General features: G+C 34.6%; 1 protein-coding gene across 1 annotated transcript in view; it reads left to right on the forward strand.

Moving 5' to 3' along the window:
* The window catches only part of TTC27 (tetratricopeptide repeat domain 27), a 128,765-nt gene that overhangs the window by 47,118 nt on the left and 61,273 nt on the right, over positions 1–20,374 (forward strand). Inside the window, exon 10 of the mRNA XM_021544091.2 lies at positions 10,989–11,102. Coding sequence (XP_021399766.1) covers positions 10,989–11,102 — 114 coding nt within the window. The remainder of the gene's footprint in view (positions 1–10,988; positions 11,103–20,374) is intronic.

A 20,374-nucleotide genomic window follows, 5' to 3' on the forward strand; every position in this document is an offset into this window, starting at 1 on the left:
TTAGAATTAAAGGTAAAAGTTGCTCTTAGAGTACAGATCTATGCAGTATCAGATAATAGCAGTATATAAAGTAGCATTCTTCCAGAGGCTGTTGATAGGCCAAATAAACAGGAAGTATCACTGGCAGTCTGTGGAAAAAAAACAGTGGTGAGCTCATAAATATGAGTAGGCAGGCAGAACAGACTGATCCCACCACCCTGGGTCAGTTGCATAAGGATGTAGGATCTGTCAGGCTAAAGAATTTTTCCAGTGATCTAGTTTTGAAAGTAGTGAGTTTGCCCTGAAAAGTTCAAGCAAGTAAAGCAGAAAAGAGGGAATGGGAACCTTAGTGCATAGTTTTACCTGGATTTTGCTGAGTAAGAAGTACTACTTAAAAAAAAAAAAAAAATTACAACCCAAAGAAAGTATTGAGAAATGATGGGTTTTGCTACAGCCACAGGCAGCAGTAACAAATGGAAAGATTAACAGTCATAACTGCCTCCCTGAAGAGTTAAATTTCTATCAGCACAGGATGAGTTAACCTGTAGCACTATCTGTTCCAAAAATGCTCTTTGTCAGAGTAGATGCAAGGCTGAAGGGGTGTAGAGCATGAAGGGCAGAGGATTAAAGAGCCTACTGTGGTAGTTCGCAAAGGGAGTAGGATTTACTTCTCCCACATGCCCAATTCTAACAAGTTAGTAAATATCTTCCACTGACAGAGTTTTTCTAAATTTCAGCCTTTTTTTCAGTCATTTGCTTTGTTTGTCTTGAGACTAAACAGACTGCAAGTCCACAGATAGCATGTACCATTGCATATGGGTCTGAAATTGCCTAATTTTAAAACATTCTATCTAGCCATTGTCAAAACAGATTGACTGTTTTACTACCTGTGCAGAAAAAAAAAAAAAAAAAAAAAAAAGATGTTCTGGTTTTCAGGATATAGCCTCAAGATCACATGATGTGTTGAGAATCTTGGCACAAATGGTGAAATTACAGAGGCTGAGCAGTTAAAACGAGAAACTTGCTGTTGTTAAATAACTAGGGAAATCCTTATTATTGGTACCAAAGAGTTAAAGTCTAGTCTTTTGTATCCAAAACTGTGATTTATTACTGTTGAGATTGGGCCTTAGGAAATAAATGCAGTACCGTGATGTGGTATAGAAGTTTGTTCTCATTCTGTTTCAGGAGTAAGTCCAAACCACAGACCTGAAAAAAACAATGCTACTACAGTCAAATCTGGCTGAAGTTGTTTGCAGTATAATACAGAATAAGTGATGTGTTTGGCACAACAGAACAAGTGTCAGTCATATGGCTAGACTCCATTCTAAGTGAAAATAGGAGCTATATCTTATGTGGTTTACCCTTCACTAGTCATTGAAAGCTGATTCCTTTAACAGTATCTTCTCTTTTCATGACATTTCCTTTTCTTCTCTAGTTTCTTTCTTCTCCTAAAAAAAAAAAAATGAGAACCTCCAAGGAAAGCTTGCTTCTGAACTTATATAGTCTCTTAAAATGGAAAGAAAAACACAAACTGAAATACAACACAAAAACCAGACTAGGCAACAGCATAAAAAAAGTACTTCTTTTACATCTTAAATGAGGACACAAAATGCATACCACTTAGTATCATAAGAGAGTCAAGCTCTTAAAAACCATCTAAATATCAGCCCACCAATGCCTGTTAATCTGGAAGAAAACTTATATAATTCTGGACATCCAGGATACATTTGCAGTGTGGTTGTATGAGTAGAACTGAATAACTAATTTATTGATAATATCTTTGTACTGTTATTAGAAAGCAGAAAATTCTAAAGGGGGAAAAGCATTGAAACATTTTCCTAGCCGAACGTGATCTGAGTTGATTATTTCATTGTGTCTAAAATTACTTTGAATTGTGGTATTTGTTTCTTCCATAGCTTTCTCTGCAAGTTTTGTACCTGCATGCAAGTTAAGTCATGGACTGCATTATATGGAAGCAAAGAATCATGTTTATAACTCACTATAAGTCTCCTTACTTTTATTTTTCTTCCATACAGCCTAATATGAGCTTGCTTTTTTGTGTTTCTGTTACATTTGAATCCATACAAAACTTTCTTTGAGTCTTTTGTTTCTACTGAAAATTCTCCAGTGAACATAATCTTGTATTCCTTGCACACAGCTGTTTTTGTGGAACATATGAGACTTCCTCTGAAAGGGAAGATTTCTCTAGTGCTCGTTTTCTCTGACCTTTTTCCCTGTGAATTGTATCATGTAGGGGACACAGGGTTGTCATTTGAGTTTTATCTGCAGAACTACATTCAGAGCTAGCTGGAAAGACAGTCATCATATACCTGTGTTTCTTTTATTTCTGACTAGAGATCTGTTTCCAGTACACCCTTGTTCATATCAAAGGACACACTTTTTTTTTTTTTTTTTTTTTTTTTTTTTTTTTTTAATGCACACAACACTGAGGTGTTTCTGAGTTCCAGGGTTATGGTATGAGACAGGTTTTCCAAGAGAAGACATAGGAACATCCAACTTAAAAGCTGAGGAAATTCTTGATGTGTAGTCAGAGATGTAAAGACTACAGCAGGGGGAAGGAACAGCTATTACAATACATATATTTGGTTATGAACCTTGTTCTAACAGTGCTTAACCATTTCCCTTTACACTTCTGAGGAGTGTGGCTGGGGAGAAGGAGAGCGAGTTGTTTTGACTGCATGTGTGGAAATGTACATGGAATCAGAAGGAGGGAAAGATAGCAGACCAACATATTTAGATCTGTTAGTAAAAGCAGCAGATCTAGACCTTTTCTATGAATCTTTTTGCTCTGTGTTCTTCAAAAATAAAATTCATTGAAGAGGCAAAAATAATTGAGATTTTTCAGGTTTCAAATTAAATAGTGATGGAGAATAGAAAGAGAGGTTGAGTGTTCTCCTGACTAATGTTATTTAGAAGAACAAAGACAAGGGGTAAGGCAGCCTCATTTTACCTGAATATTGCTTATGTTTCCTTTGCTAATGAAAACAAATGGAACAAAGAAGCTGTAAAGTCTGAGTGTATTTTCTTTCGGGAAGTCATTCTTTTTCCCAGTTGAGACTTTCAGCTATATAGTCAGCTTATTATGCTGAGTCTGAGTATTGACTAACAGAGAAAAAGGTTATTGGTGAATAATGTTGATCAGTTTCTTAGAAGAGGCTGTACTGAGTTTTTCCAACCACAATTGCTTTCTTTTAAGGCAAGGTAGAAGAGATGGCTGAAGAAAGATAATGATGTGTCTTGCTAGTTCTAGTAAGGTTGGTAACAATATCTTTGAGCAGATAATAGAACTAACTTCCAAGAGTTCCTGCCTGATTTTTTTGTTTTACTCCAAAGACTTTGCATATTGTTGGTTTTTAAGTTCTAATTGTCAAAGCCATATGGAAAAAGTTGCCTTTTAGGTTGCACCTGAAATTACAGTCCATTTCACAGAAAAAGGCAGAAATTTTGAAGATAGCTGTTCATGTGTTGATGTATATACACTTCTAATTTGCAGGATTAGTTGATAATATTTTGGTTTTGTTCTGGTCCAAAACTCTGTTAGAATGACTGCAAGTGTAGGACAGATTTCCATGTTCAATGAAAGTGTGAAATTAAAGAGATATTTCAAGGCATATACAGCACAGGCTTTGATAATTTTTAAACATACCAACAGGGCCTTTGATTTTTGTTTGATACCTGAGCAGTGCTTTTGACCTTGAGGAGGAAAGATGTAGTAGACTACAATACACATTGATGTGAGTATTTCTTCTGTTTAGATATTTTTTTAATAGAAAAAAGCAACCAAAAACCAATCTGTAAAGTCCATTGGCTACTCGATGCTAGGAACAATTTTCTGCATAAATTAGACTTATGTTTTCTTCTCTTCCTTCCTGCTAGCCACTAAACATATTCACTATCATAGCATTTATAGCAGCCTTGCATTCTCAAGGTATAAAAGTATTATTGTTATTGTCCTTGTTTGTGTCCAATGTCTTGTTTGTTTTGCTAAGTACACAATTATGCCAAATAGAGTTAGAATTTGTCAATTTGAAACAAGAATCATCTGAAGTGAAACCTTAATGTAATTTTTTTTCTTGTTGGACCTTAGAAAATATGAAGGTGTTCATAGCTAATAAAATGTGGCTGGAGGATATACAGCCTGATTGCTCATGTCTAAAGCAGTGCCAATGGTTATGGATGACAAAAGCTGGAAATAGAGGATAGTTTGAAATAATTTACTTCGTTATCCTATTTCTTTGTTCCCAAGTTAACCACTGTTTTTTGTTTAGAACTATCATGTACTTAAGTTTTAGATAAATTGGGGACTGTACTGTGGATTCCATGAGTAGAAGTTCTCCTGTAGAAGCAGCAAAGTCATTAAGCTTGAACTTGATGTGTTGTGTTTTATTCCTGCCTCTTCCCATTTACTGTCCAAGAGGAAATCTATTGGCTGTCAGGTTTTCTTTGAATTTCTAACCTAAAGTGAAGTTGTCATGTGTTAAGGGGATATCCTCAAAGAAATGAAAAGTATTTCATATATATATTTAAATATAGAAGAATGGAGTTGTTTCCGTCTGAACTTCAGATTATTCAATTTTAATAAAATTATGATTTATGGAGAAACTCCCTGCTAGTATGAAAAAAATAGCCTCTCTGAAATGATAGCATTAGGTCTTTGTCTGGGATGAATCAGATAGGTGTTTACAGATACACATTTTAGTTTATGGTTCCATTTCAGTGCAGTTACATAAAAATACATTTAGAGATTTACATGCAGTAATTATATATCATTACACATAAAACAGACAGGATTTCTGTATAACAACAATGAAAATAAAAAGAGGAAAAGTCTTGGGGATAGCATTGAACTAAGGATAATGGTGTATCAAAGAAAAAACTTTTTATTGTAATTATTATTCAGTGTTCTGCAATTCTGAAAGCATTTTTAGATTTATTGGAAATTTCATTTCTGTGTAGAAGGAGCATATGTACTGTGATAATTGTAAAATAGAAACTTTAAATATAGATACAAGGAGATAAAATAACTCAGCTGGTTGCTAAGCAATTTTTATTCTTTGTCACTCACATTAAATCAGCTTAAAGATCAAATACTATTCCTTGTCCCTTTTAATATGCCTACTTAGAAAACAATAATGAATTTTAGTTGTTTAGTGATTTGAGGGTTTGTGTAGGTGTGTAGTTATTATAGTTTCCTCTTAATTTGTGGTCACTGAAGGATTAGTAAACTGTTGAGTGTGTGATAAGAATAAAAACACTACTAGGAGGAATTTGAGTTCTGTGAAACCTCAGCATCATACATTTGTTAGTGATGCCATATAATAAAATCTTCTTTTGATTCCTGTTTATTTTAAAATCTTTGGGATGGGCATGTACAGCAGAATAGGTATGTATACTTGATTTGATCATACTTGATCTGCTTGAGCCAACAGGAAATTTTTACATGTTCCTACGCTAAGCAGAAAAGCTAAAAGTGGTCATACTGACTAACTTGTCCTGTTGCCAAGCCATGGTTCTGCTGCTTAATTGTAACTAGAAATTTAGTATTTTCTTGCCCTCTTGATACTTGTGCTTTTCACTAAAACATAAAAAGTGCTCTGGTACTGGAAACCTCTTAGTCACAAATGTACTTTAACTTACAGGGTTCTAACAGAATTATTGTTTAAAGTTACAAATCCCATTTCAACCAGATGCTGCCAGTACTGCTGCAGATTATCTGTATTTGAGCTTGGTTAGTAAAGGAGTTAGTATTTTAATGACTTTTCTCAAAGCCTCTGTTATTTTTGCATCCCTCTGTACCTTGGATTGCCTTAATCTTTCCTAGGCAACTAAAAATAGTTCCATAAAGTTCATTTAGCTACTTAGGGCAAAGTTTTCTGTACATACTTTTTTTCCAGAAATGCATGGAGTATCTTTTATAAAACACTATTTTGTTGAAAAAACATAGATTTAATGAAAGGCAGTTTTTCCACAATAATGGGGCATCTTTCAGGTTTTTCTCTTAAGTTGATTATTTTAAATTTTATTTCATTTTGCTTTTTTGGTCACCACTTTAGTGCTAGGAGAAATTTCCAAATAAATTCAAATTAAATGTGATTTGAACATGATTTTTTAGAAGAAAACCTTGTATTAGTTATACAGAAACTTAAGTGTCAGATTATTTGGATGGGAATAGCATGTTATTATAATAACATATAATATTAATATTAATATTACATTATTAATATTATAGTATAATAACATAATAATATTATAATAACATTATAATAATATTATAATAATATTATTATAATATTATTATAATATTATACTGATTTTTTCCTCTTTTTCTTAGTTATGAATTCCATAGAAGTTTTTGCCAAATCTTTACTTTGTACATAAAAACAAATTACACTTCTAAGTTAGCTTTCAGTAATAAAGTCATTCAGCAGAGATTAGCAACTATGTATACAAGGCAAATTAACATTTTCTCTGTTCATGCCTCTGTCATACTTGTGGGTTTTTTATGTACTCACCTGATTATTGTGCAGGATAAACAATGTGGAAAAGAAGCCCTGGTAATATCACATTTTACAGAAAAGCACAGAACAAGTTAAAAGATTACCATTTTGCCTTGGGATGTGTTGAAGAAATAAGGGTTTCATGTTAATTATCTGAATGAATTACTGAAAATCATCAAATAAAAATATACATAGTTATATGAAACAAGTCTATTGGTAAGACTATTGAAAAGACTATTGGACTATGGATGAAGTAATCCACATGAGTAATTTGAAAGTCTTAGTGTGTGGATTTTTGGAAAAGTAAACAACAAAGCTCCTGAAGTGTGTTAACTGAAATGGATAATATAAGGAACTAAAAAGGAATATTTTTCATTTTTTTCTCTAAATCCACCCCAGTGTTTTGTGCTTGCTTGTTTGTAACTTAAAATAAGCTAGCAAATAACCTGAGCTGAATCTGAACTAAGGGTCATGTTTCTGGAGGCATGACAGAGGAACAGAGCTATCCTCAGGGAGTCTCATGCCTCTGACTTCAGTTAAATAATTTCACCACATCCTGGCAATTTGGTCAATAAGCAGAATAATTTTGGCTCACTGATGGACTGATGTGCAAATTCTTAGGAATTCCACAACTGGTTGCAATTAAAATTGCTTAGTTTACAAGTCCATTTTCAGATGATGGCTCCATCATAGCAATCACAGTGCTTTGCTAGGCTACTGATAGTTTATCACTGAACAAGCTTCAGGAGTAAAACAATAGCCATACTGCATAGATTTATCATAAGGAAAAATTAGAAAACATTAAAATTAATTTGGCTGCAGTTAACAACAATCATATTTACCTGTTCCAGATTTTCTAGCATGTCTTATATGCCCAAGTAAGCTCTTCCTGACTTTGATGATAGGAAGAATTTCTATAGGAACTCAGACTTTTTAAAATAGCAGATGCAGGAAGGCAAAAGAGTTGCTTTGACCAATCTTTACTTTCTGTAAGTCGTGACTGACTGATGCAGTTCTTTGTTTCTCTGACAGACATATAACTATATGAGTGATCAGGGAGTGCTTTACACCTAGGTTAAATTCTGAATACTGAGGCTGAAATTGTTCATTAATGGTACCTGATTTTTGGATTTGACAGAAATCTGTGGCTGAGATTGATCTGGATGTCATTACTAATGTCATCTATCTCACAATTCAGGTGTTATTTAGAATCAACTAAACCATTACTTGGGATGGTTTGGGTTGATAGGGATTTTAAAGGCCATCCTATTCCAACTCCCCTGCCATGGGCAGGGACGCCTTCCACTAGACCAGGTTGCTCAAAGCCCCATCCAACCTGCCCTTGAACACATCCAGGGATTAATAACTTCCTTAAGCATTCTGGAACAGGGTGCCTGGAGAAATTTTGTTCCAAGAACAAAACTTGCCTTTTGTTTTTACATAGTTATAAGTGTTATACAATAATGGACTACTTTGCTATTAAGACTTGCAGCATCATTTTGTTTCATTTGAATGTTATGTAAGGAAGTTATATTTATTAAATATTCTGGTTTGTGTAATTCATTTGTCATCTCCTTTTTTACATTCTGATATGATGGGAGAGGATGATATTGTTTGTAGGAAAAAAATGTGTGAAAGTATTGGAAAATTACTTTTCCCATGTGAAAATATCCTGTTCTCTGCAGAAAATGTTGCATAACCTTATTTCCTTTCATTTCTTCTCAGCCTGTCTAACCTTCCTGTCTTTCCTTTCCTTTATTTTATTGTTCTTTCCCTAAAGTAAGGACAACAATGACTTGTGAAGATTCTCAATAGTGGTTTTGCTTCAGAATTATTTTGTTAATTTTCTTAGCTGCCCTTGGTGCAGTATAATGAACTTCAAAGTATGTTGACAAAACTTTCATGTTCTTGATTAAGTTTTCCCCCCCCTCCATGTGTTTTGTTTTAACCTATAGTCCTATTAACAGAGCCTAGACTTAGCTTCAGGTGAAAATATAAAGCTTTGGATCTTATAAGAAAGGAATTATCACCTGGAATATTTGGACATTTTGGGTATAAGATTAAAGCTTGCTTAATAGTTATGGTTAGATGTTTTTAAAATATTCTTTACAGCCTTTAAGTATAAACATTTGTGCCCTTTCTGCATGTATTATTTTGGTTTTTTTGTGGTGCTTTAAACATTATAATGAGGCAATGAAAAGGCGAGTATTTGAATTCTGGCACAGGATTGTGAGCTCTGTATCAGTATAAAATTACAAATACTTCTTAAATGCAAACTAGGTCTGCTTCTCATTGTCTTGTGCAGTTGCAATTTTTTTTTGTATCAATAAAATAGTTGGAAAAATTAATTTTTTTTTCTATAATTTTACAGCAGGTATACCTTTCATTTTATTTCATGAATACTTTTAAAAAGCAGGATTATTATTCAAAGTATGACTTGTTATTGCTCTTGCAGAGGAGTGAAATGTAATTATCTCTGCTTGTCTTCCACCCTTTTTCTCTTCAGATTTCCTCCCTTCCTATTTGACTTTCTACACAGCTCATGCAGCATGTTTGCTTAATCACTGCTTAGGTGATGGTGTGAGAGACACAGAGACAGAGGAGAGGCTTTCCTGAGCTGCTGGTTCTCCTGCAGAGCCGGGTGCTGTGGCAAGAAACTTTGTACTTTGCCCTCCATGGGCCACTTGCTAAAAATAAAGTGAACCAGTGAGAAAACAAGGGCAGCAATCAAACCTGAAATCTTTAGAAGCGTTATTAGCCAAGACTTGTAGTTGTCATTGTTCTCTGCAAAGTTAATACTGATGTCTACCACCAGGCAGCACAGAAAAAAATTCTTTGAAGTAAAAAATTAAATAGTAAGACAGAATACTAGTAGTGGAGAAAATGGGGGAAAGGGTGACCTTTCCCACAGAATAAGCTCTTATGGTAATGTTGTTCCAATGTTTGCCCAAGCAATTCCTTAAGGTGTTTGATTTAGCAGCTACCTGATGCGGCTGCTAAAAAATAAACTCAGACACCAATGTCCTGTGCTAGGAATACCTTGCTTTTGTTTGTCTTAAGATGAAATTAAAATAGGTATTTGGCTGAAGTTTGAAACAGGGGAGACAAAGCTTCCAGAACTAGGACATACATCAGTTAACAGATTTAGTGATTATAGTTTGTAAAAGGGCACTTGACAGTCTACTGTTCCCTTAATTAGTTCCAGATTTTCAGAACACAGAGGATAGTATAGAAGCTTTTGGGTGCCTCTTAATCTAAGACTGAGTCAAAGTCATGAAAGAGTCGGAATAGAGATTCTTGCTCACAAAGGGTAGGATTAGTTGAGTGTTTGGTTGTGCAAGCCTTCACACTGCCTTCATTTTTGCTTTCATTGTTGCCTCTCTATTGTAGTTTTGTTTGGAGGGTATTTTTCTAGATTGTTTCTTTCTGCTTCTTTTCCTTTGAAATCACTAGGGAAAAAAAAAAACCAGGTTACTACGTGACAGAAATTTGTCAGGCATTAAACACAAACCATGAGCAAATTATGCTTTTTAATGCTTTGGGAGTCTTTGAGAGGAAAGAATAAAACCACTGGGGATTTTTCTTCAGTTTACAAATATCTATAGACAAATACATTTTCTCAGAGAAGATGGATTGTATTTGCAGTGTCAATAAAATTAGCAAGGGAGCTTTCCTCCTGTCTCACTTTTCAGAAATGATATATTCTGTCTATAACCATACTGGAAAGAGTCCAGGCAGTCTCTAAATTATTAAGAGATACCAAAATTGTATTGGCTGTGTGTCTTCTATTGGACTTTCTTGAAAATCAGTGGTTGGAGACTGGCACTAAGTTCCTGGCATCAGTGCAGTGTGTTCCAAGTGATAACTTAAAATTATTTTAGGAAAGCTGCTTACATAGATCATTCCACAGTCCATGTACATTTACTAAAGTCAAAAATTTTTCCTGTCATTCTCAAGTCATGGCAAGTTCTAGATTAATTAATGTTCTTCAGATTCATAGCAAATTCAATGTTTTTTCATGTAGAAGTGCTGTTAATATGGACATCAGGGCACTTTGCATATGAGAAGAGGCCAAGAGAGAGCTGGATTTGTTTGGCCTTGGGAAGTAGGATCCCTGCAGCTGTCTACAGCTACGTAGTATGCAGGTGTGGAGAAGGCTGAGCCAGTCAGCCCAGGATCAAATTCTTAATTTTCCTTTGATTCCAAGTAGCCATTTTAATTTGTGCAGTTTGGCCTATGCACCATATGGGTACGTGTAAACACAACATTACACAGCTGAGAAGGAGGAAGTGGTTTTGAAGGCCACTTTTTATGTTGAAAATAGATTAAGGTAATTTGTACAGCCTTCAGTTCATCAAATAAGTCCTCCAGCCACATATTTGACTTTCAGAATAGGAAACAGCGTTCATGCTTGAAACCACTGTTAAAAATCTTACTGTCTTCAATGTCTTTAAAAGTGAAGTAATGACAACATGTTCTTTTTCTCCGCAGTGCTTGCTCTCCCAGCCAAAGTTCTGGGCCATTCAGACATCAGCCTTACTCCTTCGGACCAAACTGGAGAAAGGAAGCACTCGCAGAATGGAACGGGCAATGAAGCAGACTCAGGTAAGACTTCTGAGCTGCCTTATTGTAATATATGTATGTGTATATATATAGATTATATATATGTGTGTGTATATATATATAGAGAGAGAGATTTTATATATATATATATATATATATATATATAAAATCAAATTCAAGCAGACAGGAGTTAGGAGGTTTTGAAGTTCCTGCCTGCAAACTGTATGAGATAATTTTCTAATTATATCTAAATTAGATTCATGAGCCACAAATGCTTCTGTGTCTGCTAGTCTTGAGATAAGCTTATATGTACAAGTAATGAATCATCACTTACAACAACATGATGAGTTTCGGAAGATTGAAATTAAAATCTATTTTTGTACCTGTAGTTTCTGACTTAGGATCTGAGGAGTGCATGCAGATGTTCCTGAACATCAAGCTGCTACTGCTATCAGATTTTTCAATATTTTTTTTCTCAAGTAAATCAGCTCTATAAAACAGCTAAACTTTTAAATAGTCAGTGGTATTTTGAGAACAAGAAAACACATTCATTCATAAACCGGCAATTTCAATTTACCATTTTCATGTGATAGTTGGTGATTAGTGTTTTTATTGCAAGTTTGAGGCAGTGACTATTTAAATAATCTCAGTCCAAACAAAGAGATTGTTTTTTCAAATACAAAAAAAAAATGTTAAAATCCTGAAATGTGTCTTCTAATAGAATTTTTTAAAATATATTTTTAAAAAGAAAGGTCCATAGGCCTTATCAATATTTTTTTAGATTCTTTTTTACCTTCATATTACAGTTTTGTTAGCTCTTTGTCATCTTTATACTGGTAAGTCTTGTTGTCACATGTGAACAGCAGGCATTTGTCTATGTCCATCAGGCAACACTCCTCCTGGCTAAACCAGCCAGGAATGTAGAAAATTATCATTATGGTGCTATGTATTTAAATCCTGAAAAGCTGATGTTTCATTTAAAATCATTATGATGCATGAGTCTCTGAAGAAGGGCATTTTGGATGTGGTGCTGCATTTTTCTTTTGCTGATGAAGACATGGAGTTGCTGTAGAGGAATTTCCTGTGGTCATTCATTAGGAGACTGTCAGGGAAGACAGGATTCCATATCTGGGAGATGTAGAATCTGACAGCACTTGGGAAGTGATCTCAGGATCCTTGATGCCATAAGCCATAGAACAGTTGGAGTGCCTCCAACATTTTTGTCTAGCTTGATTAAACCTGAATACTGGAAATTGTTATATTAGACAATTTGACAGTCTCATGACAGAAGTCTTCATGAAGGGGTTCTCTTAGCAAGTCCGTTTATCTGACTTCTTGTGTGGCAACTGCATTAATGCAAAGGATTTGATTAGCATGGGCTGTGACATTTTGGGAGATGACCCCACAGTAGACACAGAATCTGTGGTTTTAAATATTTCCTTTAATCTTAATGGGTTTATGTTTTCTTTCATTAAGCATTCTAGTCATTTGGATATAATTGCCTATTTGTGTTGATCTGATGGTAACAAGCTTAGTTTCCAAAAATAGTTACAAGTTGATTAATGATGTATATGTACTAAATTAATCAAATAACTTGAATAACTTTCCAGTTAAGGTTTTCATTCCTGAGTTCCATTGGATCAGAATTTTTTTAATATCAGTGTTTCTAACAGTGCCAAGAAAGAAGCAGAAAAGATAACATGAATGGTGTTATTTTCATACACAGCACAAGTAATTTTTGATATATCATCTTCATGAAGATGCTGATGTATAATTTTCATTAAGATGTAAAAGAACAAGTGAATTCTGCAGCTATATATCAGTAGAAAATGGATTTCAAACCCACAGAATTTTCATACAAATGGATTTAATGGGTTCTTGTTTTACAGTTTCATTATTTACTAGTTCAAAATGCTGTAGAAAGATTAGTTATTCTAAATTAAGGGAGAAGGTGCAAATGTGATTCTTTGCAATATCAATCTTTTAAAGGAATTATAAAAAATCTTGTAAAACAGCTTGAATAAGACATGGTAAGCCTACATTCCTATAGGGTTGTCTGAAAAATGCATGAAACATTATAGGCTCTAACTTAGTGATGCTGGCATTTGCCTGTCTTACTCTACTCTAATTTTGCTTCCGTTCCTCATTTCCACCCTCATCTGCCCCTGTGCTCGGTCTGCAGCTGTTAAACATCTTTTTAAATGCATATTGCTAAGTAGGCATATGCTGCTTTTCAGCCCTAAAGCAAACCTGTCTACATTGTTAATTTGTCAAAGAAAGCATTTTTCAACTACCTTTTTTTGTAGGACTGGCTGTGTCTGCTTACATTATTTTAATTACTTGAAAATATTTGCAGCTCTTTTTGAAATAAGAGCGTATTGGTTAAAATTTGCTGCCAGACTTCAAATATTAACTATATCCCTACTTCATGCCAAACAGTTTTCATAAATTTGTTTAAGTATTTTTTTTCTTTTTTTCAAGAGGTATTGGAATTATCATTTTCAAAACCTTTTTCTAATTATTTTAAAAATCTGAACTACTAATAATGCAGTCTTTGGAATGATTTTTGAAGTGATCAGTCTGGGTACTCTGGAATGTACTTCAGCTAGTAGCTAACTGCAAGCGAGGCAGAGATGAATTTTCTGGATGCTGTGGGTTGTCTCTGTTCAGTTTTTGCTTAAATGGGGTATGGATCTGCAAAACTAAGGTTAAAGATTTCTAAAGCCAGTAATTTTTTCAATCATTTTTCTAAGAAAAGAAAACAGCATATGAAAGCAAAACCAGTTATTTTACATTCCACTAGAATATTTAGTCATGACCAGTATAACATACAGAGAAATGTGGATAGAGGTAATGACAACTAAAATATGTCTCTGGATGCAGTATGATATTTTTAAGGTTGTGTGATTGTTTTTCTTCCATTTGGGTGAAGGTCCAGGAGGGTGAGTAGTACTAGAGCGGAAAGAAAAGTGGGAGGGAGAAAACAGGAGCAAATGGGCGTATGTTTTTGATAAAACCAGAAACTATTTGCTCTATCAGTTTGGGGATCTTCACCTATCTTTTATTGTAAGAAAGAAATTCAGAAACTGTTAATAGTGGAAATTAGGTTGAACTAAGCTTTTAAGCCACAAATTACTGCTGAAAGTGCAGTCAGAGCTCAAGTAACAGGATGGGAGAGAAAAAAAAAAGGATAATTTAGTGGTGTAGGAGCTATGAAAAAATGAGAAAAGTGAGGGATGATCTGAAAAAAGAAAACCAAAAGAAAAAACCCACCCACAACCAAACCAGTTCAAAACACATAGACTATAATCCCACTGTAGCTTCTTGATACATGAAATTTGGTTTACTTGTCCATTTCAGTGGATTTGAAAGTATTTTTAAGAATGAAGCAAAATGAATTAAAATGGTGGGATAGAAACAAGACTGTAATTTATTTACTGCTGTATTATGCCAGCAGTGAAAGAAGAGAAGTTGCCATGTGCCTGGCACTCCAGCTGTATTATGCCAGCAGTGAAAGAAGAGAAGTTGCCATGTGCCTGGCACTCCAGCAGCCTGCTCAGGTTTACCCTACCTGGGATATCCCAGGGGTATCCTACCCTAACCTGAGTGGCTATGCTGGCTACCCCTACATTTGTAGCTTTTATCAGCTTGTTATGGGCCCCTTTTCTGACTGTGTTTTCTGCTGCTTGTTACACCTGGTGAAAGCATGCCTGCAAGCTGATGGTTTGGCTTTCCTAGTACGTCGTACAACATATGCAGTATTTCATATGGTTCCCTTCTGCTTGCTTTTCTTGGCAGTAAAGGAATTTGCCTGTTGGGGCAGAGGAATGTGTCTTGAAAAGGGTGTTTTAATAAGACTTCAGGAGAGCTGGGAGCAGACTAGCAATATTATAGGCTAATCATTATTCCTAAGATTGAAAGGTCACATGAGATCTTGTTTTATATCCTTAGTCATACACAGATGTATGTGGTTGGGAATCTGTCAACTGCCCTTTAATTTGCACTTAAATAATACTTCAGAGTGTCATTTTTGCCAGCAGCTAATGTTCTTCTGTGTGTATAGAAAAGGGAGGGTTTTTTTATTTAAATTATTCTTACTAAAGAAACATGCTAGTTAGTGTTCAGTTCTTTCAAATCTGAAAAAAAAAAATTATGTGCCTCTGTAAAAAGGAAAGGCTGATAAAGATCTAACAGAAGTCTGACAGAGATGTAACAGAATGAGTGTCTGAGCTTTATAAGCTTGAACACAACTTTGCTGTTTTGTTAATTTCACATTGATGGGCTTTAAATGGTTATGCAGGAAAGTTATGTCATTTATCATAGAGATATATCCTTTTTATTTTCAAAATTAAAGCAGTCACTTGCCAAATTGCTTGCTCTGCTTTTCTTTATTTTGTGGTGATTCTACATTGGACAAATTCAACACTTAAGGGAAGAGTTCAGAAAGGAGAGGGGAGCAGTATTCCTCCCAAAAGGTTCATCTAGAGAAGTTTTAGACAAACAGATTTTTCCCTGTTTTTTCACTTCTCAAGTCATATATCTTTCTGATCAGGCCTCTCAAACCACAGTTGGAGTAATAGAGAGAGACATGTAGCATAACCAAGGGAATGACAGTACCTGTCTGTTCAGCAAAACTATTAGATCCCTCTACTAGGAGTTCCTGTTTATGGTCTTTAACCTCCTCTTGCTCTAGAAATACATTAAATAAGATTTTAATAGTTGCTTTTAGTTGTGGGTAGAAAGGGGGAGGGGAGGAAGGAGGAGAAAAATTAATAAATTTGTTTCACATGAAGTTGAAAGTTTTAGTGCAAAGTTACTGGGACCTGAGATGTACTGGAGAACTGAGGGAGATATAAATCACTTCCTTCAGGAGGTAATAAGTGGATCACAGCCCTCTTTTATCCTGTTGAAATTCTGCACTGATATCCCAATAGTTCTTAACTATTATGAATTGCATTTATTATTAGAACACATGTTCAAAAAAGTGTTTTAGAAGATGAGAAAAGCCAGGTGTCTTATAAAACCATTCATTACTGAATTCTATATAAGATCACAAGGTCTCCAGAACACTAGAAATAAACCTTATTACCTCAGAAAGCAATCTCGGAAGAGAGTGACCTCTTGGTGATGGTTATGATTTCAGTCTCAAGGCACACATTTCCAGGATGTATTTCATTTTACTTAAGCAGATGAGATATTTGACAGAAGATGTTATGTGACACAACTGAGTCTTGGGATACACCAAATTCATTAACACGCTTCACAATAATGTAGTGATGCTTGACTCCTGTTTTTCCTCTCCTATGTGATAATGAGTTGGAAGGGATGGGGAGGAGAGGGAATCAGAGATCCAGTCTGCCAAGAGTTATTCAGGAATAACCACAGTGGTTTTGTACCACTAGGAAAAAAGAGAATATTGAGTAGATTAATTTTCCAGGTAATGATTTCTGCCTAGAAGATTTTGCTGCACTCTTGGTTTTGCCAATTTTGGACAGTGTAATTAGCTGGTGTGGGGGAAAGAATGAAACCATTCTTTCTGTGCTAAAGTTTCTTCATATTTTCTCAACTATTCTTGACAATTATGTTCAAAACCTGAGCTGTTCCACTTCCAGTGTCAATGCATTTTCTAAAAGTAGCCAAAAATATGAAGCCTCCATTTTTTCCCAAATGTTTCCCATTGAGCCTTAGTTCTGAAGACTTTTCTCCCTTTAGACTCTCTTCACTCAATGTTGTCACATTTTGAAAGGTGGTGATAGGAGAATCCTTAAGCCATATTGAACAATAATACTGCATTTCTTTTATAGATAAAGTGATGACAGGGAGTTGCAAAGAGAAATATGAGTACCAGGACACAACATTTGCTTCATTCTGCCTAAGCTTTGCTCTGGAATGCATAAACATTATAAGCTCCACTTCAACAAATTAAACAATTAAAATAATTAGTTCCATAGACCAGATGGCATGGAGGAGACCTATTCCTGTCTATTGCTAAATTGAATAGATAAAGACATACAGCTGTTGCTACATTTGAATAGATGAATCTTTACAGTTTTATGTCATAAGTATCATTACAGATCTGGAGATAGGTACCTTAAGGTGAGCTACTGAATCATATTTTGAAATAGCCTTGTGCTGGTAGTCAGTCACACTGTCCAGCACATGTGCCAGGTACTACAAACCAGTCTGCCTTATCTCAAGGCGGTTGTCTGCTTCTCCTATATAGTAATTCAGCTTGAATTTGACAATAATAGTTGTTCTTTTCTTTCTCCATTCTTGTCCTTACTTCCCCCTTTAGTGGAACACAGAAAGCAGAGCTGATGCAAGAGGTCTTTGGATTTATTTTTCAGCACTGACTGCTGTTGTGTCTTTCTCCAGATCAAACTGATTTGGGAACTATAAAAACAGTATAACCACAAAAGCTTGGAACTTACCACAGGCATACTATTTTGAATCATATACAGTTCCTCTGTGGGTTTTGCACCCTGTGCAAATTGTTTTATACCTGCTGTTCACCAGTGGCAGTACAACAAGTGGTCTGGTTTTAAATCCACCCTCTTCAAGTAAACTTTTAAATCTAGCTTGTTCTACAGACTTTAGAGGAAATCCTGCTTACATCTTTTGATAAATCATAAAAGTAACATAGTCAACAGGTGGAGTAGCTTTTTATTTGATAACAAAAACCTTCAAGAAGGTACATTTGCTTGGAAAGAATAATGCAATAACTATAAAATTGTATTTTATTTAAGTAACATAAATGAAAAATAAGTGTAAATGGCATAAAGAAGGTGCAACTAGTCCTTTTCTGAAGATTTTATGCTGGATGTGGAGACTTAAAGACATTAACAGATTTTAACATTGCAACCCATATCCTAAGCACTGGCACTCAGTAACTTTGGGTTCAATATTTGTACAGAAGTAACAGTAAGCTCATAATTTTGGAAGTCAGTAATGCTGCTGTGCTATTTAAGACCACATGTGTTTTGCCACACTTCTCTAGGTGGTGGTATTTGGCTACAGCAAAACATTCCAAAGGGCAGTTGCATTGGAATGCTCTAAATTGCCTGGTATGCTGCTTGGCTCTGTGTTTCAAACAAAAAGGAAGTCTTACATCATGATTCCAATTATCTTCTACTCATGACCTTGACCTCTTGTGCTAATTTTGATATCAAAATGCTTTGTATTTAATTTGGGATTGTTCAACTCATTTCCTCTTAAGTGCTTTTCTTCCCCACCCACTACAAGAGCCCTATTATAAAGAAATTGCAGCTTTTTTTAGTAAAATGTCTGTGAACAACCAAAGTTAATATTGTTTTTTAGTTGGCTAATATTGTTTTCAAAGTGAAATGTACATTGGCAGGACCTGATGTAATGAACCAAAACATGCACATTAAGAATCTGCTATGTGACTTGCTTTAGAAGAAATACCGATATTCACAGTTCCAGCATGTGACTCCTGCCCCAGCATACTTCCTTAAAACTATCAACATCATCTTGCATCTTAGAAGTTCACCTTGAGTTAGGCAAAAACTAAGTACTGCTGTTTGTCTGGTGCCTGAAGTTCTTCTGTGTAGATGCCTTATGAAGTTTTGGCCTTCTCTTTTTCCTGCCATTAAAGTGATTGTATAGGTGATATGGGTATATTATGTTCATGAGGTAGTCTCTTCCTCAATAATTTTTAAATTCAAAGTAATTGTGATGTGAATAACTTCAGATGTTGAGATTGCTTAAACATGTAGGGGTACTTAAGGAACAAGTTAAAGTGAAGAATGAATTTGTTTGCCTGGAGTCAAGGTTGTAATGGGTGGCAAAAAATGAGTTACCAGAATATCATAAAGAAAAATGATTGGGAAATCTTCTATAGGCAGCAGCTTTCCAGTCTGCCACTATATAGAACAGAAAAATTAAACAGTTTGACTGGTATACCAAAGAATTATTAAAATTGGTAATTTAGTTGAATTGTTAAATATTTAATGCTTAAATATGTTAATATCTTGATACACTCAATATTTCTATTGATGATACAGGCACTACCTGTAGAACAACAAAGTTTAAAGTCCAAGTGATAACATGGTTATAACTAGGGTAAGAAACACAGATCTTTCAATTAATGTTTATACATTTCATTACTAAAAATGTTTTAAATTACACTTTTAAATTACTAATCTCAACTAATATACCAGCAAGGCATATTTTTATGCTGAGGTTAAAGGACCATAGTATGTCTGATCTGGTAAAAATCACTAATGAAGTATCTGGAATTGAGAGTGTGTTGAAAGTGCAAACTAGCCTTCAGAAGCTGCCAGGCAGGTGCAAAGGTGAATTTTCTTTCATAGATTAAGACCTAATTTATTCAGAATTGAGAAACTCCTTGGGAACTGATAGGGCAAAAAGAGATGTTTTTTGTGTTTGCTCTATAAAATTAGGACTGAAACCCTAATATATATTAATTTTAATGTGTAATGAGAACCTGTGCATTTCTAAGATATCTATAAGAAAAGAGAAAATTTTAAATAAAAAACTCATTTTGATAGTCATCTTTTCATTATATGGCCTGTAATTTTGTTTAATTTGGATCATAATGTACATTTGCTTTATTTGCTAATCATACTTCCATTTCCATATCCATTTAAGACTTTAAAAAGTCTTAAAAAAAGGGTCAAATTAACTTCTTCGTTTAGGACATGAAAAATGCTATTTATCATACTCCAATGTTTAAAATAAAGAAACAGGAATTCTGTACTAGAGTTACTTTAAACATGTTTACATTGAATCCTTCTGGATTAAAAAAAAACTGATAAATAAGACTGTGTGAAGGACAGTCTGATTCTCACTACTGATGAAAATTCACCTTTTAAAGGAAGAGAAGAAAAGATGCAAATTAAAAAAAAAATCAGCAAAACCCAGATAAATGAAACAAAGAAAACCACATCAAAATTATTTGCTGACCATAATAGTATTGAAGTTTATTAATTCAAAATGCATAAATTTGTCATAGTTCTCTCTGACTCAATCATTCTTCACCTTCAATGGCGCAAATCTGTACGCTTATTTTGTTTCATTAGGGTAGTATTCTATTAAAAATATAGAAGCTATTGCATGAAAAGGGTTTTTAAAATCAAATTAAGACAGAGTGGATTTTGCATTCTTTTGAGTTTTTAATAATTTTCCAGAACAATAAAAATATATGCAGCAAAGATAAAAAATGTCCTCATTATGATAGTTTTGGAGTTACAATTCAGTAATGTTAATCATCTTATTACAAGGAAGAAGTTAAATCAGGTAAATTAAGAGCAGTTCTCTTTGTCCTGTTTCCT

This window comes from Lonchura striata, chromosome 3, assembly GCF_046129695.1.
Source record: "Lonchura striata isolate bLonStr1 chromosome 3, bLonStr1.mat, whole genome shotgun sequence".
Lineage (NCBI taxonomy): Eukaryota > Metazoa > Chordata > Aves > Passeriformes > Estrildidae > Lonchura > Lonchura striata.